This window comes from Chlorocebus sabaeus, chromosome 1 (genome assembly GCF_047675955.1).
Source record: "Chlorocebus sabaeus isolate Y175 chromosome 1, mChlSab1.0.hap1, whole genome shotgun sequence".
Classification (NCBI taxonomy): domain Eukaryota; kingdom Metazoa; phylum Chordata; class Mammalia; order Primates; family Cercopithecidae; genus Chlorocebus; species Chlorocebus sabaeus.
The window spans coordinates 91,328,006-91,353,033 of record NC_132904.1 but is presented as its reverse complement, the minus strand read 5'-3'; the positions used below and the strand labels follow the sequence as shown (position 1 = coordinate 91,353,033).

At 41.7% G+C, this 25,028-nt stretch overlaps 1 protein-coding gene across 8 annotated transcripts in view; it reads right to left on the bottom strand.

Moving 5' to 3' along the window:
- Positions 1 to 25,028, bottom strand: part of AMOTL1 (angiomotin like 1) — a 138,541-nt gene that overhangs the window by 72,909 nt on the left and 40,604 nt on the right. For all 8 annotated transcript variants that reach the window (XM_038005311.2, XM_008020572.3, XM_038005313.2 and 5 more), the window contains 2 exons: positions 10,419 to 10,568; positions 5,253 to 6,177 (listed from right to left, as the gene is read on the bottom strand). In XM_038005311.2, coding sequence (XP_037861239.1) covers positions 5,253 to 6,177; positions 10,419 to 10,568 — 1,075 coding nt within the window. The remainder of the gene's footprint in view (positions 1 to 5,252; positions 6,178 to 10,418; positions 10,569 to 25,028) is intronic.

The window sequence follows — 25,028 nt, the reverse complement described above, 5'->3', positions numbered from 1 at the left end:
GAGCCTTAAGTGTTCTTTTCATTGACAGGAGTCATTCTTAGTCTTTTTCCAAACTGATACTGCCTAAAACACAAATTAGTCTTAAATTAGTATTTATCATCTTCCATAATGGAAACATTCTAATAAAAATGTCTAAAGAAAACCCACAACCCTCCCCCTAGGAATGAAAGCACCTCCAAATAAAAGCAAACCAAAAGACAGACGAAAGCCCACACCCACAGCTGTCAGCCCCATTAAGTCTGGTCTGTGACAGTCTTCCCAGGTATCTGAAGAAAAAGAGGTATCCAGACAGCTTTTGCCTACAGTCTAGAATACTTCACCAGAATTCTGGTCCTGTTGGAAAAAACAGAAGGTGGGCAGAGCACAGGCTGGACATCACATGTGATATATTCTATAAATCTGATGAGAAATTCACCAGATTTAGTGACCCCAAGTGAAACCTTAAATCTGTGGCTCCACTGCAAAGTACAGTGGCCAAGTGTTTACACTCGTGGGAGACGCAGTGTGCACAAAGAGTTCCAGGTTTGCACCTAGCTCCTGCACTTCCAAGCTGCAGGCTGTAATCAAGTTAGTTAATCTCACTCTTTAAGCCTAAGTTTTTATTGTATGTAAAAATTGTGATATTAACAGTACCCACTCTTTAGAGTTGTTGTAAAGATTAAGGGAGATGAGGAACCCACACAAAGTGCCTGGCACACAGTAAGCATTCATCCTCTTGCTACCACTACCACCACCATAACAGCTCCACTGTCACCCGTTAAGGGTGAAGACGGAGTTCTAGAAAATGGACAATCAGAGCAAGTATTAGAAAAAAACAGATTTTAGTTTATGCTGAATCCATTATAATATACAAGTCTTAAGAACAAGAAACATAAAAAGCCTATTTTTGAGATCAAATAAATCTAAATAGCAAAGCATACTTCCCTCCCCCCAAAATTAACCTAGCTAGTTATAATGAGTTCAAATAGGAAGTTAAGACTATTTGCAGGCAGGGTGCAGTGGCTCACACCTGTAATCCTAACACTTTGGGAGGCCACGGTGAATAGAATGCTTGAGCCCAGGAGTTCAAGACCAGTCTTGCCAACATGATGAAACCCCATCTCTACCAAAAAAAAATTACAAAAGTTAGTTGGGCATGGTGGCACATGCCTCTAATCACAGCTACTGGGGAGACTACAGTGGGAGGATCACTTGAGCCTGGGAGGTAGAGGCTGCAGTGAGCTGTGACTGCGCTGCTGCACTCCAGCCTGAGCGACGGGCATCTCAAGACAACAACAGCAACAACAAAACACTATTTGCCTATTAAATTAGCAAAGATTTTGCAATTATAATGATGTAATAACTAACATGGTCAAAGTGCAGTAAAACAGGCATTGTAATATTTTTACAAAGTTTTCTGGCATCAGAAGCTTTTAAATGTTTATTGTAATTTACTCAATAATTTCATTTCTAAATAATGATTCCTAAGGAAGTAAGCCAAAACATAGATAATTTGATATGCATGATGATGTTCATTCTATTATGGAGAAAATGGTGTAAATGGTATACTTTATGACATATTATACAGCAATAACAATGTTGGTTTTGAAAATATAAAGGATTGAGGAAAAAAGCTTGTGATACAATGCTATCTTTCAAAAGCTAGGATACTAAACAATATAATTTATGATTATAACATGAAAAAATTAATTTGTACAGGAAAAATGTTAGTGGGTGTATTATGAAAGTAGGATATTGTAAGTAATTTTTCAGCATCTCTAGTTCCCAAATTTTTTGAAATATGGATAGCTTTCTTTGGAAAACAAATATACATGTTGACTAATAAATTCCAAACTGCTTTGATAAAAATCAGATCATCCCTTGGTATTCATTCATGCATTTGTTTCCATTAACAGCGCAGATTGCATAAGCCAAGTCACTACCTCTGTAAGTGGTCTGTTTCCACAAAGAGTCAGAATTAATATCCAAATGCTTGCCTTTGCTGGGGGGTGGGGGTGGTCACAATTCTCCACAGTAACAACCTGTCTAACTCCCATCTTGTCCTCATTCTTATCCATTTACACTTTCAGGTTGAGGAAAATGTATAGTGGAACAAGAGGAAAACCAGAGCTTTCATCCATAGCCAGCACATATTCCCCGTAGGCCTCTGCTGCCTTAGCACTCCCATCCCCACCAGCCACAGTAGCTCACCCACATGGGCCAAGGTGGGTCAAGTCAACGAGGTCAAGGCCTCCTCTCCCAGAGAGTTCCCATGAAAGGAGCCTAAAGGGCCTTACAATCATCTACCAAACATCTCCATCTTTAGGGCATCAGAGCAGGTGAGAGAATTTGTAAGCTACGGTGAGTCAGGAGTGATCACAAAAAATTCAAATTCTTACTCTTCTCATAAGTTCTATCACTTGTCTCTTTGGAACTTTCTGCCTCTAAGCAAAAAGGAGTAACGTCTCAGCAATGTAATGGGTTGGACCAAACCACTGAATATTCATTACACACTGAGCCCACGTTTGTAGCACCAGCCAGGGAGATGGACTCCATGATCTCCATCAGAGGCATCTCCTTCTAGTCCAGGAGTCTATGTGGTTGTATGTATGTACACAATGGCCTGCAGCTTCCTAAACCATCATGATCCATGACAAATAAGATAACCCTTTAAGTACAAGATAATGTATCAGTGAAATGAAAGGGGCCCTACTTGTCTTCTGGGTCACAGGTAAGTTGAACATCACACACTGCTGAGTTTTAGGTCCAATCCTTGGAGTTCGGGCCACGTTAAATGTGTTTGAAGCAGGGCTGGTGTGGATGCAACACTGTTTACCCAGTCAGCCAAGGGCTGCACCACTGGAGCCATGCTGGCTAGCCATGGCCCTGTTCACAAAGGGGCCTTGTGGCTCTGGGGCCCAGCCTCAATGGCCTGTCTGTTACGTCTCCTGAGACATTTGATGCGTCATATCAACCAGCTGCCAAGCATGGCAGTCAGCCCAAATCCCTCACACATTTCTTCTTCTTTCTAACGTCATAACTTTGAGACAAATGACCTCCAAAAGTGTTCCCCTCCTCCCCTGACCATTTCTCCCACCTCACATCACACCTATTACCAAATAACAAAAGGCAAAGTGATCCACTGTATGCATTTTATGGTATGTATATATTACTTTACAAAGATTAAAGCAAAGAAGAGGAAGGGGATTTCATTTCAGGACAGTTTCCCCTCTATCAAGCTCTAGAAGCTGAGGTAAACTATCGGGAAAAAAGGTGAAATATAATAAGCCAAACTCTGGTATGACGGTGGAATGACATCATGGCTTATTTTAAACAACTGTGGTAAATCATTGTGATGCAAATACCAGGGGTTTGATCGTTTATGACACAAGGGGCTATAAAGGGGGAAGAAGAGCTCCTGGGTCCCATCTTGGATTCCTGGGAGGAGTCGGGTTATGCCCACTTAGGGAGAATGCATTCTCCTGCCTGGCCAAGATCTCATAGTTGGTTATGCTGCTTCCGAGCTGGCATTCTCAGCCTAATGTGGGGAAATGTGTCAGTGCTGGGAAGCCAGTGGCAGATCAGGCCACTCTCCCTCTGCCAAGCTCCAGCCTCTCCTTTTTCAGAAGATGTACAGCCAAGGTATGTCCTACACATAGCCACTGACGTTGTTTGGGGAAACCCTGGCTTGTTCAATTTAGAAACAGATAAATAAAGCCCTTCATGAAAATGACATATCCAATAACAGGCAGTGGCCACGTGTCTTCTCTGTTCATGTTCCCTGCTCCTCCTTCAAAGTCAGCACATCTAAACACTTCTGACTCCCAAAGTGTCATCTTCAGACCCAGTTTATCTCCTGAGAGCTTGATTCGTAATTCCCTTATTTCCATCTTCCCTGTTCCAGAACTTCTGTATCTAACCAATCCCTAAACCCTGTCAATTCTACTTCCCTACCTCTCTTAGCACATAATGCTCCTCTAGTCTCACTGCCCAAGCTTCAGCCACCCTCACCAATTCTGATCTGGACTACTGAAAGCATCCTGGAGCTCCTTGTGGCATCGGTCTCCCCTCCTTCTAATTCATGCACTGCCACCAAAATCAGCTGTTAGACATCCACCATCCCTACCTAAGAACACCGCTTTTCCTAATTGCTTACGGATAAATTCTAAATTCCTTAGTATGACACCCAGAGACTGTCATCACCAACTTCCCTGTCCAAACACACCTCAACCAAACGGGTCCCAACTTCCCTGTCCAAACATATCTCCTGTCACTTCTTACCACACTCTGGCCCACCAGTGCTCTGCATTATTGCCACTCATTCAGACAAAAATCCTCATGACATCTTTGTCTGAAAACACGGCACTCCCTCGCACAGCACATAGTGCTACTTCATCTCTACCCTACAATTCTGATTTATCCTTCAAGTTCCAACTCAAATGTCACCTCCTCTGGGAAGCACTCCCCAAACCCTCCAGTTGTGAGTTATACCATCCTATCTGTTATCCTAGCATTCTCTGTCCTAGAACAGCACATTGCATGGCAATGATCTGTTCAGATGCTGGTTTCCTCCAACATAATGCTATAGGGTCCTGAAGGGCAGGGACCCCATCTCTGAACCAGGAACAGGGCTGTAGTGTAGAGCATACACTCAGTAGGTGCTGCTGAATCCATCAATCAACCGGAAGAATATAAGTTAAGGCTGTAGGGAGAATTAGGGCAAGGGAATGAATAGATTTTGGCCGTCAGGATACTTGAATGTAGCCCCCACTTGCCTCAGAGTTGTGTCTATGAAATTCATTAATCTCTCCAGTCTTTAATTTCTCATCTGTTGAGTGAGGGATGGGACTATGTGATTTCTACAGTCCCTTTAACTCCTCCATTCTAGCATTCAGACTACATTTTCCTTTAAAATCTACAATGAAAAAACCCTCTGGTAATAATATGTTCCAGGAGTTTGGACGGTCTCCACAAAGCCACTGGAAAATTGCTACTTCGCCAGGCCACTAGGCAGAGCTCCCAAGGATGGCTAACAAGTGAGGTCCCTTCCCTAAACCCATAAATCCCCAACTGCCTGCTGCTATGTTTGGAGAAAATCCCCCAGTTGCCTTCTACTCTATTTCACCCTATATATTCTGGCCACAAAGTGTTTTATTAAATACCATGCACAAGGAAAAGAAAAGCCTGATGACAAAAACCTAATCTGCTCTGAAAATAATAAATGCTAATAACATGACTGCTGAATTTGGAACGCCTCTACAGTTGATAATCACCTCGTTACCCCATATTCAGGGGGTGGCTGGTACCGCAGGACGGCCACATCTGTTCTCACAGGCTGAGGAGCAGGGTAGGGCTTGACCATCTCGTGGAGCATCCCGGGGTGCTGGTCACCATAAAAAAGTCCGTGCTCCTGGGTCTTGCCGACTGGAGACATCATTTGCTTGGTCTTGAAGGGGTACTCAGGTGGAGGACCCCGAGGGTCCAGCACTTTACCTGCAGGCTGAGCAGGGGAGGGCCCCCCTCCTGCTTTGAAGCCCTTTCCATTCCCCGAGCCGGGATGGTGTTGCTTGGCCCCATTCCTCTCCAGGGACAGCTGCATGATTCTCTCGCTGAGCGAGCGGACGTGGCCCTGCTTCAGTTCCTTCAGCGCCTCATCCTTATGCGCCTGTCCACTGTTGGCACGGTTCACAGTGGGCCTCCCCTCAGTTCGGGACTTCTGACTGGTGCCCCCTGCCATGTAGTAACCATGGCCCACCGCCCCCTGCTGCTGTTGCTGCTGCTGCTGCTGCCCCCTGAAGAACTGCGACTGTGCTTTGGCCTCCTCGTAAGTGGGCAGTTCCTCGTTGTTCTGCTGAGGCTGCGTGGACCGGACCTGTTTCTCCATCACCGTATTGTCCACCTGGTGTTCTTGACCCTGCGGTTCTTGGCGTGCTGACTGGTAGACCATTTGTGGGTCTTCTTGAGTGAGGTTTTCCGTGGAAGAAAAGTTGTTTGTAGGGTGGGCTGGTCCTGCACTCCCTGTGGCCTGGTGCTGAATGGCCAGCAAGTTCATGTTCTCGGTTGGGGTGCCATACCGCAGTTGTTCCTGGATCAGCCGCTGCAATACTGTTCCAGCTGCCGCATCCTCGGAACCTCTCATTTCCACCTCTGAGATCCTCAGGAAGTTTGGGGAGTGGAAGTTACAAAGAGGATCTTCAACTAAAAGATAAACATAGGAAAAAATATATCAGGCAGTTCTACAGGAGATACACGCCTGTGGCTATGTGGTATGTAATTAACATTCTAACTACAGCAAAATTTTAAAATAAGATTTCAAATGCACCATCACCTCCATGTACCTGGCAATGTCCCATGGAGTTTTCCTCTCCAATTTAGAGTGAGTCTACTATTCCCCATTCCCTCTCCTCTGCTTCCTCCTAAACACTGTTCCATCCTTCGACTCCCCCTTTCCTCTGATCTCCCTACTGGCCCTTTCTCTTCATCACATAAACATACCCAAGTCTTTCCCATCTTAAAAAAAATACAAGAGAAAACCAAATCAAGCCAAAAGAAACCACCTTTTCTTGGCCCTCCCATATACCTCTAACTACCACCCTGTATCTCTCTTTTCCTTCTCTTCTAGTTGTCTTTGGTAAGTACCCTACACTTGCTGTTGTCTCCCCTTCCCAAATGCTCCATCCGCTAACCTCCCCACTGCTCTGATCAGTAACCAAATCCAATGAGAATTTTCCAGCTCTCATATTATGCACCTAACCTTTCGAAGCATCTGACATGGTTGGTCACCCTCTTCCTGCAATGCTCTCCTAATTCGGCCTTCAGGTCACCCCACCTCTTGGTCCTGGCTCTTGCCTCTTTCTATGCACCATCTCTGGCTCCCTTCTCTCCACCTGTCCTTTAAATTCTGGTGTTTCCCACAGCTCTGTCCTGAGTGCTCTTCCACCTTTACACATCACCCAGTGACATCATACCTACCCCTCGTCATCAGCTACTGACTCATGACCCATACATCTACAACTGCCAGATGATGGCCCTGAGTCCTTCTAACTTAACATGTCTTCCTCACCCTAAATGTCTTTACCCATCCATCCCAACCCCTGTATTCCCTGCCTCATCTACTTTCTGTCAAACCAGAAAACTGAAGGTTTTCCAAAATACCTTCCTCTCCCTTAACCCCAACAACCAGACAGTCACTGCCTGTCAATTTGACCTTCTCAACGTCTCTGCCAACCCTCTTTCTTATTCCTGTGCCAATCTCCAAGTTCATCATTAATAACTTCAATACAAGGACAAGAACTACTTTAAACATGTATATGATGTGCCAGGTATTGTACTAAATTCTCTCCATGTGTTATTTCATTCATTCCACATATAACACTAAGAGGTAGATACTAATTCCCTCAACTTACAGATGAGGAGAGAGATTCACAGAAGGTAAATCGCCAAGGCCACCAGGCAGGAAGAAGCAGAACCGGGATATGACACCAAATATGTGTTCATTCCGCATTACAAGTTCTCGGCATCACATACCCGGGTCATTCCAATAGCCTCCTTATCAATTTCCCTGACACTCGTCTTATTCCCACTTCCAAATCCACCCCTCTGACCCAATGTATCTGGCACACTACCTTGAAAAATTGTTCCAATAGGGAAATCTAATCATGTCACTCCTCTGCACCAAAATTCCTCAATAATCAATTACAGGATGAAACTGACATTCTATCATATGATGTAGCAGGTACTACCTACCTATCCAACAACATTTCATGCTGCTCTCATCTCCCACTGGCAACCCTTTGGAGTTTAAGCTCCAGCAACACTTATGTACATATAGTTTCCAAGACATGCTAGCTCTCTCCAGCCTCTGGACCTTTGCTTGTCTTCCCTCTGCCTAGAAAGACGCATCTTACCATGTCTCTTGGGAAAATTCTAGGACAAGTGATAGCTCCAAAGCCACCTTCCGAGTAAAACCTTTCCTGCTGCAGCCCTGTAGGCCTAAGCCTCTTTCTCCAATGTCCCCACTCCATTTGTATATATCTTCATTGCAGCAATTCTCACAGTAGATGGCAATTATTTATTTATACAAGACTCTAAACTCCTTAAAGGGAAAGATCATGTCTTCTCATCTGGGTCTCCCCAGAACAAAGCCCAATGACTGGATGTCATAGGGGCTCAGATATTTAACCAATAAAAGAATACCTACATGAGCTCCATGAAATAAAAAATTTAGCCCATTCCACAACAGGACTATTAAGTAGTGTATTAAGGATATTATTATAGCATTATAGAAGTAAAAATTCTACCACTAACTACTGGCATGACCTTAAACAAATCGCTTTCCCTCCCTGAGCCTCAATATCCTCCTCTGTGAACTGAGAGAGCTGAACTAGATCATCTCTAGGCAGCCTTCACTCCTACAAATTCATGTAATGATGGCTCTATGTTTTATATGTACATACGGCACATCATTTTCCCAAAACAGTCTTTCTTCCCCAAGTTCATCTTTTCTTCCTATAAATGACATTCTCAAATATGAGTCATCCAGAGAGAAGTATCATATTCACTTCTGACCTTTTTATCCTTTGCTCTCCAAATTTAATCAACTGCCAAGCTAATTTTTCTCAGTCTACAGTGAAATAAGAAAAAAATGAAGGTAGTGTGATATATATAAGCTGTGTGTATATATATAAGCATATACACATGCTTATATATGTATATTAATACATCTATATGTGTATGTAAACAGATATATGCTATTAGAAGGTTCATAACTGCCCTTTTTGAAGCAATGGACTGTCAAGAATCACATCCCTCTTACTTTTTTGGTATTAAAATATGAAAAAAGGTGACAGCAGATGACACTGTTACTGCCCTTGCAATAGCAAAATACTGTAACTCTGTGATGGACCCCTAATTTTCATTAAGAAATGTCACATTTGTAAGAGTTACAAATCACAACCAAGCCCTAGTTTCTACACCAACAAGCTCCCCCATCCAATCCATTCTTCCGTGCCCTCAGCCACTGTCTGGGCTCCAAGTCTCCCTGCCAGCCATTTAGACATCCTGAATGGTCCCTCAATATTTCTTGCCCCTGGCTCCTTCTCCTTTCAATCCATATTGTATTATGACCTGTCTTCCTCTGCCAGATTCAGGCTCCAGAGAGCAGAGAGTTCTGTCTGTTATATTCATGTGTTGCCTCCCCAGTGCCTTGAACCCTGCCCTGATACACAGAAGATGTTCAGGACATGATTGTTGAAGAAACGAAGCGAGTATACAGACTGGTTCCTGAAGCTCAACTTTGATCATAAGGCTCTCCCTGTGACCCTTACCCCCAAAATCTCAGTTCTGTGGCTTCTCTGAACCTCTCTCCTCTGAAAATGGAGAAACTTTCATATCTGCCTTATAGGAATGTATGTGAAATAAACTGAAATTTATCCCTTACCTTCAGAGGATCAATACTGTAACTGAGATATAAACCCAAAGTTCAACAGCAAAAAAAATTTAAACAATAAAAACAAGCTATTAAAACTCTACACAAGATGAATTGCCAAATATTTGTAATAAACCATTAACTACCCAAGGAAACATAGATCAGTGTGGGTTGGACTGGTCTGCTCATTCACTCTACCATATTTCCTGAAAATGTGTTACAGTTCAGGCATTGGGACAGGTGCTGGGTTACGAGAGTAAAGAGGACATAGTCCTCCCCTCGGGGTAACTGATCTGAAAGACTTAATGGAACAAGCACATTCAAATAGGAATAAAATTCTAAAATAAAATGAATAAAACTTCAAATAAAAATATATTTCCAAAGGAAAATGATATATTTGGATGAGTAATAAAGGAACAGATCTCAACAAGCATGAAAACGATTGAATCCCCCTTTCACTGAAGTAAGAGAGAGATGAGTTATATGCACATTTAGCAAGAACCATGACATCCTTCCCTAAAGTGGTTTAAAGATTCCCTCACAGTTTAACCAGTCTTAACAGCCCTCAAAAATAGATAGGAAGTTTTTACAAAGGAGACAGCTTCTTCCTTGCTATAGTTCTGAATTGCTTCTTTTAACTTCTAAATTATTTGAAAAAAGAGATAAAAATGAAAGCAGAGAAGGAAAAAAGAAATGAGACTCTGAGAAAGGGGAGAAAAAAGTATTTAGGAATCAGAGAAAAACAGGAAATAAGTGGTATAATTCTGAAGTTCCTACACGTTTAGGTATGACACTCTCAGAGAAAATCACATATTAGAGTAAAACAGTCTATTAACACCTTAGCAAAAGATGATTAAAAATAAGGCATCTATCAACAGACAATCGATAATCCAAAATGATGATTTTAAAAACAAGATTACAGAATAAACATCTGAATTATACAAAAGAGCTAAAGATGAGAAATGTAAGACCACTTTGCTTTTCCAACACAAGTGCCAGTAAAAGGACTTACCAACTTTTTCCCTGATGCTACTGGTTGCCTCCACCGTCAAAGCAGATGTTTCATGCCTCCCAGAATACAGCTGAAAGTCTGGGGAAAAGTAGGTGGCGTCTTCCAGAACCTGGACAGGACTACTGGGGCTATAACAAGCAGGAGGGGGGCCTGGGGGAAAGAAAGCGAAGTGAATATGAGTGCCAATCAAGTCCTCCTTCCTTCCTGCATGACTCACAAGAACCCACCAGGCATTCTCCCACAGCGTTTCAACTTGGCAGAGGGAGCTCTGTCTTTTCGATTCATAAAATTCCAAAGTTACTATTCAGAATTATCACAAGTCCAGCCACCCACCAAAATGACCCGTGAGGTCAACATAACAGTCCTCAAGACACACTGAGTGAAGGCACGAATGCTCTAATGCTCTCACACAACCTGGCAGCAGCACCAGTGAAAAGTCAAGCCCTCTGCGGGACTGAATGTATCACAAAATTCTGAATGGTCAAGGTTGGGGACAGAAGGGAGGGAGGCGGGGAGGCCACTGAAGGAAAGCTAAAATGGGAAGAGCAGCTGCCTCTCAAAATATATAAAAGATACAGAGAGGAGTGGTCATTCTGCCACACCATGTGTTAGCAAGAGAATGTGCTCTCTGCCCCACTCAAAGACTTCTGGAGTCTCATGTTACAACGTGGAGCTGGGGCTATGGGGTCTGGTCTTCTGCCAAGCACTGGTCTTTCAGCTGCAGTTTATCTGCTTCACATACAAACTGGAGTGTGCTTCCTGTTCCAATTAAATGTGACACTGTATTCAGTCCTTCAGTCACTGAACATGAGAGAGTACTACAGTAACACTGATACCACACACACAACATCTGTGGGAACACTCGGCAGGACGGGCCCAGGCTGTTTTCCCTCTCTGCACTGATTCCTCTGCATGGGCACCAAGTTTAAGGCTCTTTTCAGCTAAAGTAACTTCTTTTACTCTGGGGAAAGAATAATAGTACTTTTTAAAAAATTAACATCCTTGCCCAAAAGATAACTTCATTAAAAGAAAAATCCTGTTTTTCCGCTATGGCTTCCAACTGGTAATTTGAAATTTCTCACTAGGTTTGTTATCTACCCATTTCCCACAAGGCCATAGTTAGTAGTAAGTGACTAATTATTGATACCAAACGACCACAAGACGGGAATGTCCTCATCTTCTTCTGGAGTGTCTTTGCCTCAACGTATGAAACAGTATGTGTGTGCGTGCTCACATGTATTACAGGCACATTTTGGACTAGAAAGAAAAAGGATTCTGACAACAATTTTTTTTCTTATATATTTAAAATAATGTAGTTGTAATGCCCACTTTAAAGATGAACATAAACCAAGTATGGATGATACTATATGAAGATCAGTCTAAGACTTCAGTTCCAATGCATTACAGTATCTGCCAGCCTTCTCCTTTTGGCCAACCTGGAAAAACTAACCTGAAAAGAAGCTCAACCCCTTTCTGGGCATCATCCTCTACATCTATAAATCTAGAAGTCTAGGGCTAAAATTAGGAATCACGGATGACCCGGATACAAAGGCAATCCTAATCTGGCTTCTTCTTTCAGGTAGGTGGAAAAACAGTGGAAAACAAAAAAGATACAAGGTGCAATTCTGGCTGCACATTAAAATCACCTGAGAAACTTTAAAAATCTCTGTACCCAGGCCCCACCCAGACCTATTCAATGAGAAGCTCTGAGGATAGGGCCCAGGCACCTGTATTTTATAAAGCTCTCCCAACAATTCCAATGTGTAGCAAAACTTGGGAAGCTCTAAGCAAGAGGGAGAACAACAACAACAAAACCAAACCACAAAACACCTTTCTGTGCCTTCATCCCCATCCCTCTCACCAAATCAGAGTAAGAGAGGAGTTGAGAGCGCATATGCTTCAATCAAAGAAAGTGTGGTGTTTTCTTAAAATAGACACTGAGTCAGGAATGCCATGTGCCAGCATATTACAACTTCGGGTGATTCTATCCACTCACATGACTAAGAATGTTAAATGAAAACAGAGCAAACTGATAATAAAACTGAGATCCAACTAAAATATATATGTGTGTGTGTACATATATATGAATATGCATATAAAGAAGAGTGTAGGGATGTGTGTGTGTGTGTGTGCGTGCGCTCTCAATGTGGAGCTCAGTATGGATCCCAGCACTAAGCCATTCACTGTCACTACAAGGTCGGTATGAGTTACTTTTCCACACCTTATCTCATGGCCTGCCAACTGAGAGTGGATTTAAGAACTCCAGACCACAGAACACTACAGAGGGCAATCCTTGAAGCGGGGTCGGAGCACAGAGGACAGCAAAGATATGCCTTCATCCTTCGCCATTGTTTCCTCAACGTTATGAAAGAACTAAAGCATTTCACACACCTCCACACACACCTGAATTCACACTGAAGGACAGGATGCCTAACTGTCAAGACATGTCAAAGATCACTTAGGACTTCTTCACACATACCCAGGGTCCCGCACGCCACTGAGTTACACTCCCACTGCTGCCGACCACTCCTCAGTGCTGAAGAAAGGCTGGCGAGCAGAGCAGATGAAAACAGACCCGGCAGACGAACATGCCAGGTACCATTCACTGCTCTGAAGCCAAGAGACAACTGGCTGAGCTATCCCAGCACTGATACAGCCTGAAGGAGTCACTTTATCTGCTAGCTTTCTCACTTGAAAGACAAGGAAATGTGACAGTAATGTGAGTCACAGAGTCTACCCCGGATTCCGGGGCCACACAACAAAAATCTAACGGAGGTTGCAGTTCCACCCTACATGTACCTAATCCTTCCCTGCCTATTTTAGTTCACTGTCTTCACTGGGAACTCCTGCAACACAAATTGAGTCTACTTTCTTAGGGAAAATGCAGGGCACGTGATCTAAGCGACAAGGTCAAGGATATCCAAAATGAGGAATTGGAAAGAAACCTATGGCATGAGAGGGAATCTGTCCACAGGCCAATAATACAACAGGCTCAAACATGTCAACAGTTCATGGCCAGGAGTGAGAGCTAGGAGAAACCACAGAAGACTCCCAGCTACCACTACCACCCAGAAAGCCCCTGCAGAGCCTGGCTCGGTCCCAGGGGCTGAGCAACCGTGCCCGTTTTTAGGGGAGCCCATAGCCTGCCAAGGACCCCGCTGGCTGTACAGTGTGTTCTGTGTACAGTGTAGCTGCCTGTAGGTGCTTCATAAAGACCATTCCCATACAAGCACTTCTGGCCGTTGTAAGTAACTTTTAGATATTTCTTTCAAGCCAGAACCTTATCTAAGAATCACCACTCACACAGCTTTAGTCTGCACAGGGAAAGTGGCAAAAGCAATGGAAAACGAGCTAAGGTCTGAGTAAAGGAGTCAGCTCTCTGGGGAGTCTCCCACTGGGGAGGAGAAAGTACAGTGCCTAGGGCCCTTAACCTGAAGAAAACCTAAAGATCTGTTTTTGCTGCACTCAACAAAGGATGAAATTCTAACATTCTAGTTTAAGGGTACAACATTTCTGCCTTATATTGCCTATGACCCATTTCACCAAGAATGGCTCCTTTTTCTTAAAATCTGCACATCATTTGTCAACATGAAAACTCCTTTGCTTCTCTCTCTCTGAGCGTGACTGCTTTTTTGGCTTGCTTTTCTGAAGCACTGAAAACTTCCTTCCCATATGGTTTTATGCATTACTTTCTTTGTAACAGAGGCCTTTAGGTAATGTGACTCTGAGCAAGACTGTTTTCCCTACTCAAGAGTGGCAATAACAAGGGCTTCATTGTTGAAGGGAAAAAAATGAATTAAGGTAAATGAAGTGAAGTGTCTCGGGGAGGCAAGAGGAGCAACAGAAACCATGATGAGCCACTCCTCTGCTTCACCTGCCACTGGAACGACTAATTCCCGAGGGTCAGTTCCCGAATTTGTCCACAGGCCAACAATACAACAGGCTCAAAGTCTCCATGGGTTTTAAACCCTGGAGGAGGTGAAACTGTCACTCCACTATCACAACACACAACTAGGAAATCACTTGTCCTTAAATTCCACTTCCGGCATGCCACTCCCTTACACATAATGATTTAGGCTATAACTTCAGGGTGGAATTTTCGTGGTTTTCAAGGCTGTCTCTAAACAGGGCGCCCCTCTAGCTGTGCATAGTCCTGCTGGTCCCCTCAGCAACCCAGCATCCTGTGAGCATGTCATCCTCATTCTCCAAGTGTCATCTTCTGGCTTCACATGCATCCCTAACTACTCTAAAGTGCATCCTAGTAAACGCACCTCTTCAGTTTACCTCCTCTAGAACGCCTCTCAACACCACCCCCCATGCCCTGACTGGTCTCCCTTCCCTCAAGTGTCACCACAGTTATGATCTGAGGCACACAAAACTTGGTACTTAAATTGCACCTGCCTAGTGTTTTGCAGCAGTCATTTAATAGGCTGGTGTTACGGCCCTGGTGAAGTCATTAGCCCTTTGAAGACAGGCAGTATACTGTGTACTTGCTAATTTCTGCAAGCATGTAGCATGTAAGACGTATGCTTCTTACTATGTGCTGATTGATGGCAAGAACACGGCATTATTCTCTGGAATGGGCTCATTACCAAGTAAGAGTTAAAGAAAAGGCAAAGATCCCTCCAAAGCCAGTCTCTGAGAGTTCCAGATAATTCCTTGTACCTTTCAGCTCCGTAAGATGAGGGGGCCCTTACTCTCCCCTATGCAGCAAATACTAGTGCTTTCAACTCTCCAGCCAGCGACCCATTCCTCAAAGAGACCACTAACTGCAAAACAGCTCCCAGGTGTTGTGTCACCGACATGCAAAGCTTTCTGCCAGCTACATGTAATCCAAAACCTCCTAATGATTTAAAAACCATTTCACTGTCTAGATTACAATAACCTCCCATAACTTTATAACAGAGATTTTAACCACAGCAACAAACAATTCTGTGGCTTCTATCTTACCTTTCAAAGAGCTAAGGAATTTGCTGAGTGTGCCAGCAGCCTCAAAGTTAAATGTAAGCCATCAAGCCTTCTGATCCTGGCAGAACGCGAGGTTTTTCTAGGGAGTTGAATACTCTGCTCAAGGAGAAGGATACTCTGGAAACAATGTTTTTAAAAGGGCTGGAGAACCTATGACCAGTACCTGAAAAATAAGGGCCAGCCTGTTTAGGAGTCCTCATGTGAAACCAAGCCAGCTCATCTGGATTAGCTGATTCACAATCTTAAGGGCAGCACTGACAGGCGGCAGTGCCTCCTCTAAACACCTGCATGCAACACATGTTTTTAAAAAGGACACAGTGTTGGGTGTGGTGGCTCACGCCTGTAATCCCAGCACTTTGGGAGGCCGAGGCGGGTGGATTACTTGAGGTCAGGAGTTTGAGACCAGCCTGGCGTGGTGAAACCCGATCTCTACTAAAAATACAAAAATTAGCCAGGCTTGGTGGAGGGCGCCTATAATCTCAGCTATTCGGGAGGCTGAGGCAGGAGAATAGCTTGAACCCAGGAGGCAAAGGTTGCAGTGAGCCAAGATTGCGCCATTGCACTCCAGCCTGGGTGACAGAGCTAGACTCTGTCTCAAAAAATAAAAATACAAAAAACAAAAAAAAGAAAACAGTAAGCTCCACCACTAAACTAAAAGCACTCCATGGAATATGCTTTCTCACTGTCTTTTCCCCCAAGCAACCATTACCTGAAACCCAAGGTTTGGAGTTGAGGGTTAAGGGGTGGGGTTTACAAGATTCCCAACCCCTACACGTCAGGTCTTTTGAACGGGCATCAAACTTGAATTCTAAACCCTGGACCAATGCATATGTTCCAGAAAACAAGTGAAATCAAAACCCCAACACCTATTTAATTTAGACTCTCTCACTGAAAGTGGAATGTGTGTTGAATAACTTCAAACTCGTCTGAAGTTTAATTTTGTAATGCTCACTTAAAAATATCTTTGAGATATTATCAATATAAACCAAAATGCAGAGCACATGCTTAACCTTTAAAGTAACAATTGAGTCCAAGAGCTCACTGTGATTGGAGCTATAAATAGCAAGAAATGAGTAAGACTGTCCTTGGCCCTTAGGATTTTACGATTTGGCTCCAGAGACCAACGTGCACACAACTACCCATTTTGATTGCAAAGTTAAGTGCTCTATTAAAGGAACAAACTGCTTTGGAGGTCCATGAGTAATCACTACTACCTGTTGACTGACAGAAGGGACGTAGAGCTTCAGTGACAAGGAGAAAGAGATATGTGGGCTGAAATTGAACCAGAGGGAAAATGAGGAGGATGTTAATACACTGTGGGGTGCGGAGAAGGTGGTAGTGAGGGAAGACTGGCCCAACATGGGAAAAGGAAAAGCATAGGACTGGGTTATGAAAGTGTTGTCTCTTTAAGGAATAGAGAGTTCAGTGTAGTTTGGTTATGTGTAAGGAGAAGGATGAAGCTATACCTATAGACTCAGAGTATTTACTGGCAGGAGGAGGTGGTTAAAAGCATTAGTACCTTATTTTCCTAACATGTTAGCACTGGAAAATTAAAACTAGAGATTAAGTAGTTCAACTTCCAACTATTACCTACCATATTCCCTTCCTGACAGTCACCTAAGTAAATCCTTTCACTGTTAGAGAACACTGAACTCACTGTCTAAGTCTGGGGCAGGTCTGTCTACCTTCCATTACAGAAGCCAAAAGGTCCCCTCCCTGTTCCAGCAGTTAGAATGACCTAGGCTCAGTCAACTGGATGTGCACTGAATCTTGAGGAAATGATGCAAAGACAAAAAGGTGTTGATAAAGTACCTGCGATAGCACTATCCCCTGGAGTCCAGGAGCAGCCACAGTCTCTATAGTGACCTCATCCTAACAAGACAAGTAGCGTGTCTCTGGCTGGGTTCCCATTGTCTATCTGCCTAGATTCCTGCCCATTTTCTGAGCCTTCCAATTAATTTGTGAGCTGCCCAATATATATTTACAATAAATGTCTCTTTTGCTTAAGTTAGCCAATGTCACTTTATGCTTCTTACAATCAAGAATCTCTGACAGATTTATTTTTTAAAGCAATTGTTCTGATTCTCATTCTAGTACAGCATTCCGTTTTGTATCTCAAGTACTACATAACTTAGCACTATCTGCCTGGAATTATAGTAACTCATGTACACTGCCCTACCTATCCTTGGCACCACCTTGTGCAAATACCTGTGAGAAATACTTGCAGTTCCCCCATGGTTTCTTCATCTAGAGGGCCTGTCTACCCTTATAAATCTATGCAACTTTTACTTTGGCACATACTAAACGCTAAAATATATACTAATTATGAGAAAGTCTTTTGAAGCTCTATTCTAGTGCCACTTCCTCCAGGGAGTCATCTTTTCCTCCTCCCCCCAATTTCTATATGCTACTCAGTGCTCCCCAAGCATTCTATGCACACTGATGCCATAATGTATTAAATTGCCTATGTATTTAGTTTCTTTCCCACCCCTCCCCCTTTAACTCACAAAGAGACTGTGTCTTATTCACCTTTGTGTCTCCAGTTACTAGCAGAAATAAGATCACAGCAAGTACTCAATTTTTATTTTACATATGAATCGTCTGCATATGTTCCTACTACCTCAGAGTTTCTGACACATCATGGGGACTCAACAAATACATTAGCTTAATAGATATATTAAGATACATTTTAAAATAACTAGTTATAAGCATCTTCTTACTACAGAACTTAGCTCAAAGTCAAGTTTGCCTTTTTTAAGGCCTCTCAAACTACTCAGGAAACTAAGGAACCTATTGGGGGGAAAAGAGAAAGCCACCTAGTGCTGAAACAGGTTAATTACAAGGGTACTGTGATCAGTTGCACAAAGGCTTTGTACATAATGTTAGAAAACAACCACACAGGGATTCTGTAGCTTGAGCACAAACTCACACTTAAGAGAAAGGTGCACTCCCCTCCTCCTCGGCCCCCACAGGCAGGTCCTGAGCCCACAGGACTGTGCCCTAAATGCGGCCCTTGCTTGGGCTTCCTCCGCAGGTCTGGGTACGGGGCAGAGGCAGGAGTCTTCTCTTCTCACTTGCCGTAAATACAAAAAGGAATATTCCCAGTCCCACCTCTCACACAGAGTCACAGTGAGAATGTAGTGACAGTATCCATAATAAAAAAGTTTTCTCTACAAAAATAATTTTTAAAATTTAGCCTTTAACATAAAATTCAAAGGTCCTTAAATATCTTGACTCAAATTGTAGTATTTATTTTATGTTGATATATTTGTTGCTTATCTCAAACAAAAAGACTGAAAGTACCTGAACTCCAGAGATTTTTTCCCTCAGATAAGTTTTAATAAATAAACCCTGTATTTAATGAAGTTACTGAAATTTAAATAATCTTTCATCATAACCTGTTTGTTTATACCTATCTAGAAGTTAAGTATCTCAGGACCGCAGTAGTATTCTTTTGGGTGACTCTGGCACACACTGTGGTCCCACTGAGAGTGAACAAGTATTACCAGCGTGTAATACTCACTGCAGACAGTAAGTACTTAATATTTTTTGAACAAAGGAAAACAAACAGGATAGAAAGCTTTAAAATAACCCCCCAGACATGAAATGACAATTATGTCTGCATAATTATGCTCTGCAAAGCTCCCTCTCTCACCCCCACTAAGAGAAAGGAGCAGTTCAGATATTTCCTGTCTGCCACGGATTCCTCCAGCTTTCCGGATCCCATTAGTGTGTATTGTTGCAGATGAGTGACACTGGGATGTCTGTCAGGCAGCAGCATCCCACAGGGACTGGGACTCTCTCAAGAGGCAAGCACGTTGCTTCTAATCACACTCAGCCACCTCCTAAATCAATATGTGCTCATGAATGAATTACGTAATTTAAAGCAACCAACATCTCCAAGAAACTAAATATCACTTAAGTAATAAAGAGTATAACCAATAAGAGCAGGAGCTACCATTTATTGAGTGCTTACTAGTGCCAGGATATTATAAAAATCATATTATTTAACACCACTCACTCCCATTTTGTTGATCGTGATACTGAGCTCACAAAGGTTACATAATGCCCAGAGTTACAAAACCAGCCAGCAACACAGCCACTCCAACAGAAAAGTTCTTTTGACTACACCATTCTGCCCTCCAAAGACCCCTCAATAATGCAAACTAATTCTAAGTCTTTTTTTCCCCACCAAATTTCTCAGATTAAAATTAGGAGAGCTTTAATGAAATGTTCTTAACTTGTGGATAAAGGGGAAAGTTCCTGGGAAAGTTTATTTCTCTGCATGTATGAGGCAGAGAAAGATCCAGAACCATTTTCTTTGTGTTCTTTTTTTATTTTTTATAAAAGCTTCAGGGAATAACAGTGCACTCCCTGCCAAACACCAGAACACCAAGACAATTGATGAAACCACCCTTCCTCATCACTTCCATCTGGCTGCATATTATTTTCTTTTTTTGCACATTATTTTCATGACCATGTGGCCACTTTAACAATGAATCCCAAACCTACAGTGTGTCCGAAACACTATGGAGCTTGTTAAAAACATCACTTCCAAGTCCCCACATCAGACCTGCAACACTGGCTTCACCACAAGTATAGACCAGAAATGATGTTTTTGGACCATCTTTCACAGACAATTTGAATGCAGTCAGGTTTGGGAAGTTTGCACTTCTCTGCCAACATAAGCTCTTATACAACAAACATATACACTCCTGAAAAGTTGTGGTAAACTGAAACTTTGTAAATCAATCACATTTTAAGTACAAAATGTGTTGGATTTAATAAATCCAAAAAATAATGGATAAGTAAAGGAGATTAAACTCTCTAAAACTAAACAACTTGAGTAACTCCTTCAGTAATGTGAAGAATACTTCCTACAATTTGTTACTTTTCAATAAATTCAGATTTAAAGTCAGTAGTTTCAGTGTCCTAGATTTTATACGTGCAAATCTGAATGACTGGATATGAGAATACGGCTATTTCAGTCACATCTAAAATACTGTTAAACAGAAACAAGGTGATTATATTAATAACAAAAAAATACACTCATTTCAACAATATGATGAGATAAAGCTGTGAAAATGCCTAGCATACCATACATAAATGCTTCATAAATCTGAAATTCAAAAATCCTCTGCTAAGAATGGCAGGGTAATCCTCATAAAGTTGTTATGAGGATTTAAGTTAGTTAATGTGAACCAACTACACACTAGTTGGTTGTAGTGGCCAACTGCAGGCAAAAAGTCCCAGTAATATAAGCAGCTATCTAGTTATAGGGAAGGAAGACACAGAAAGTAACATTACTGAGCATGACATGCTACAAGCATTATCTCAGGTAACCTCATGTTCCTGAGAATTAGGTTTCTTTTTTTCCTTTGTGCTATACAAAAACAGGAATGACAGGCCCTGGGTCACAGGGCTCATAGCCATAAGGCTAAGAGGCAAACTCAATTTTGACTGCTCCAAAGCATTCACAAAAAACAACAACAACAACAGAAACAGATACATGTGATAGTAGGAGTTACAAAGGATCATGGGTCATTGACAGCAAAAGGCAGAATTATTCACTCATTCATTTGTCCATTCATTCATTCATTCCACAAAGATATATGACATTGAGCATCTGCCATGGGCAAGACAGTGCTAGATATAAGACCCAAATCTGAAAGTCTATCAAGAGAGACAAATACATAAAGCAGAAAATTGTCAAACAGTGCAGAAATAACAGGTTCAAGGAAGTGTGGAGTGGTGAGCTGGGATACCAGTGCCCACGTTCATCTCAAAGCACACACACAAGATCTAGAACTGTGTTTGGGGCTATACCTACCTCTTTCTCCTCACTGACCTTCTTGTTTTGGCTCATGATACCCCCTAAAAATGTGTCTAAAGCAACAGAGCTTCTCCCTAGATCTAGAAGGTTGTACACACATAAATAACCCCTAACTTATCATCAGCCATGATGCGGAGAGGGAAACTAGAGGGAAACATGCTGCAAAATAAAATTTTCTAGGGACAAATCAACTACAGGCAAATGGACGTAACCAAACACTGCTGGGAAATTTCTATGTGGAGGGCATTGTTTTGTTTTGAATAATTTGTATTAACTCACTCAACCCTTGTAACAACTGTATGATGATTATCCCCATTGCTCAGATGAGGACACTAAAGCACTGAGAGTAACTTGACTAGTGCCATACCATCAGTAAAGAACAAAACTACGATTCAAGCCCAGCTAGCCTGGCTCCAGAGTCTATGGCTTTTGCCACTGTAGCAACAGTGCTCAAACTTTTTGGTTTTAGGATCCTTTCACACTCTAAAATTCACTGAGGACCCAATGAGTTACTGTTAATGTGAACTAAATCAATATTTAATGCATTTGAAACAAAAGCTTAGAAAGTATATGTTAATTCATGTAAAAAAAGCAATAATAAACCCATGATATGTTACATAAAATATTTTTATGAAAAAAGTTTTAAAACGAAGTGAAAATGGGTTTTTATAATTCTGCAAATTTCTTTAATATCTGGCTTAATATAAGACAGCTGGATTCTCATATCTGCTTCTGTTTTCAATCTGTTGTTATATAATTTTTGATTGAAGTAAATGAAGAATATCTGTCCTCATACAAATATGTAGTTGCCAAAAGAAAGCATATTTTAATAGCCTCTTCAGATAATTTTGACTATTCTGTGAAACCACACCAAAACTCAACAACTGGCATTTTCTTAAAGGCAATTGCAACATAAAATATGAAACCCTGACAGTGGTCTTTTCATGGATACTCCTCTGTACTGTATTACATTAAAATCTATTGGCCTATCTTTCACTTTGAAGGGAGTTGTTATTTTTTACATATGCATGTAACATCATATGTGGTCATCTGGAAAACAATGGTTCAATGAATTATAGAGATCTTCCATACATTGAAACATTTCAAGTGTATAATATCAACAAAATCCCATTTGTTAATATACCATGGATCTCATTCATCAGAAAAGTCTTTTACATATTGGGAAGTTGTCCAGTTCACGGTGGCAGATACAAGTTTCCCAAAATTCCAAAATCCAATTTTCACTTGAAAGCTTGAGTTTTATCAAATTCAGCAAATAGTAGTTTTTCTTGAAGTGACAAGTTCCCTTTATTTATTCTGGAGAAAATATCTACCTAACGCCCAAGTCAGAATAATCACAGTTTGTCAGTTGTTCTTTCAAGTAAATATGTATTCCATGAGAAAAGCATCTAGTTTCATATTTACATCCCAATTCCATCACACAAGGGATTTTTTTCAGTTCACAGCGGAAGCACTTTATGTATCTTCCCATTTCATCACACAGGATGTTAAAAAGACACACTCAAGATTTGAGATTGAATATAATCTTCTGTACTGCCTCAACTAGAACATTCCTAAGTGGAAATGAGCTTTTTTGTTATTCTGAGTGTGTGACTAACTGACTGACTGCTACCACTGTCTTGATTCATGGTTGAGAGTATGTCTTAGTATTATTATGAAGACGGTTTTTTTTCTTTTTTTATTTTTTGAGACGGAGTCTCGCTATGTCACCAGGCTGGAATGCAGTGGTGCAATGTCAGCTCACTGCAACCTCCACCTCCCAGGTTCAAGCGATTCTCCTGCCTCAGCCTCCTGAGTAGCTGGGACTACAGACATGCATCACCACACCCAGCTAATTTTTGTATTTTTAGTAGAGACAGGGTTTCACACGTTGGCCAGGATGGTCTCGATCTCCTGACCTCGTGATCCACCTTAGCCTCCCAAAGTGCTGGGATTTCAGGCGTGAACCACCGTGCCCGGCCTATTATGAAGATAGTTTTTACGTCTCAGAGACCTCCTACCTCAAGGTTCCATGGAACACACTTTGAGAAGCATTGCTCTAAATGACACATCCTCTCCCATGGGGAAAGTCTAAAAGATGTAAAAGTTACAGGAGACTTTTAAGATGAAAATGCTGACAATCAATTATAACTGAGAAGGAGTTATCTCCTTGCCCAGACAAAGGAAGATGGCCATGGGCCATGGAAGTCAGTGAAACCTGAAGACACACAGAGGCCCTTTATATAAAGCACTGCTTGAACTCTATTAGTCAGGCCAATGGACCTCTGTTGATTAAAGAAAATGCATCTGGAGAGAGCTAGATGCCCACCCAGAAAATACCTGCACAAGAATGCACCTTCGGGTCCTTGAGGAATTCTTATAAAGGGGAATATAAGTCAACAATGATTATTTCACTAAGGAAAAAAAAGGTTCCACGAGATTAGTTTTAGGTGAGGAGAAAAGAAATTGCAGTAACTTGCCCCGCAGGAAGTCAGGTGATCCTGGACAAAGGGAAGGATGTTAAGACATGACGACTGAAGGGGAAAGAGAATGATGTTGTCAAGCCAAAAGACCACACTATTAGAAAGATTTAAAGAACAAAATAAGATAGAGGAGAAAATATCCACTAAGCAGGAAGAAAGGACATGCCATACTTTGTTTTTGTTTGGCAAATCTGCTTTTTAAACAATGTAAGAATCCTGGCTGTGCCGTTGATGAGCTATGTGAACACGAGCAAATGCTTTAATTTCTTAGTAGCCATTGCCTTATTAGTAAGTGAGAATAATAATAGGGCCTATTATATAGGGCTGTTATGCAGATTAATTGAGACAACAGAAAGGGCTATTAACAGTGTTACAAGCACATAGGAATTTTTCAGTAAATTTTAGTTTCTGTTCATGAAGACGGGAAAATATAACAGGAATCACTCCCGTAAAGTTCACTTTCAAGAGATGATCACATCAGTGAGCTCTTTAAAATAGAACAGCAACAAGATGCTCAGGCAGATAAGAGATGAAAGCTTTTAGAGTTTTGTTTTGGTCAGACTATTCAGCTAACAAACTACGCTAAAATTACATTTTCAACTTTCCAAGAATTGGGGATGAGCGAAGATCTAAAATACACCATTACTCAGAAAATAAGCTTAAAACATCCAGTTCCATCAAAGAACAAAATAAAAGGCTACATGGTATAGTCAAAAGGTTCTTCAACGTCTCCTTACCTGGCCCCTTTGGCATGCAAGTCAAGGGCTAAGTGGCCCTGGAGAAGATATCAGAAACTGGACTGGCCTGAATACCCCTCAGCTGCCTAAGAGGCTCCATCTTCAGAGACAGTGACAATAGGGGAGTTACTGAGGGAGGGGGTGACAGATTTGTCCTCTGTACTGAGCATTACAGATAAGAGGAAAAGAATTTTCCTCTCCCTAGCACTTTTGTTCCATAACTTTCCTTTCATTTCATCTCTGATATAATAGGACAGAGATCAAAACACGAACTTCAAATCTCTTCTTTGCAGTGATCTGTTCCTTTCACTGACAACATAGGAAAAAATAACTCTTTACTACCAAAAATGCAGAAAAGTCTATTCCTTCAGGATCATAACATACATGACAATTTAAAGCCTATTTTCATTTTCAAAACAGTGAGTCTTTTAATGGACTAGCCAATTAAATGATAAAATTTTTTAAAAAGGTCAACCTCACTTCAAGGTATATAATGTGTAACATTTTCTCTAGTATCCTATGCAACAGGTAACTGGATAATTTTTTCAAGTCAAGGATCTCCAAATAGATTTACAATAATTATTTGAAA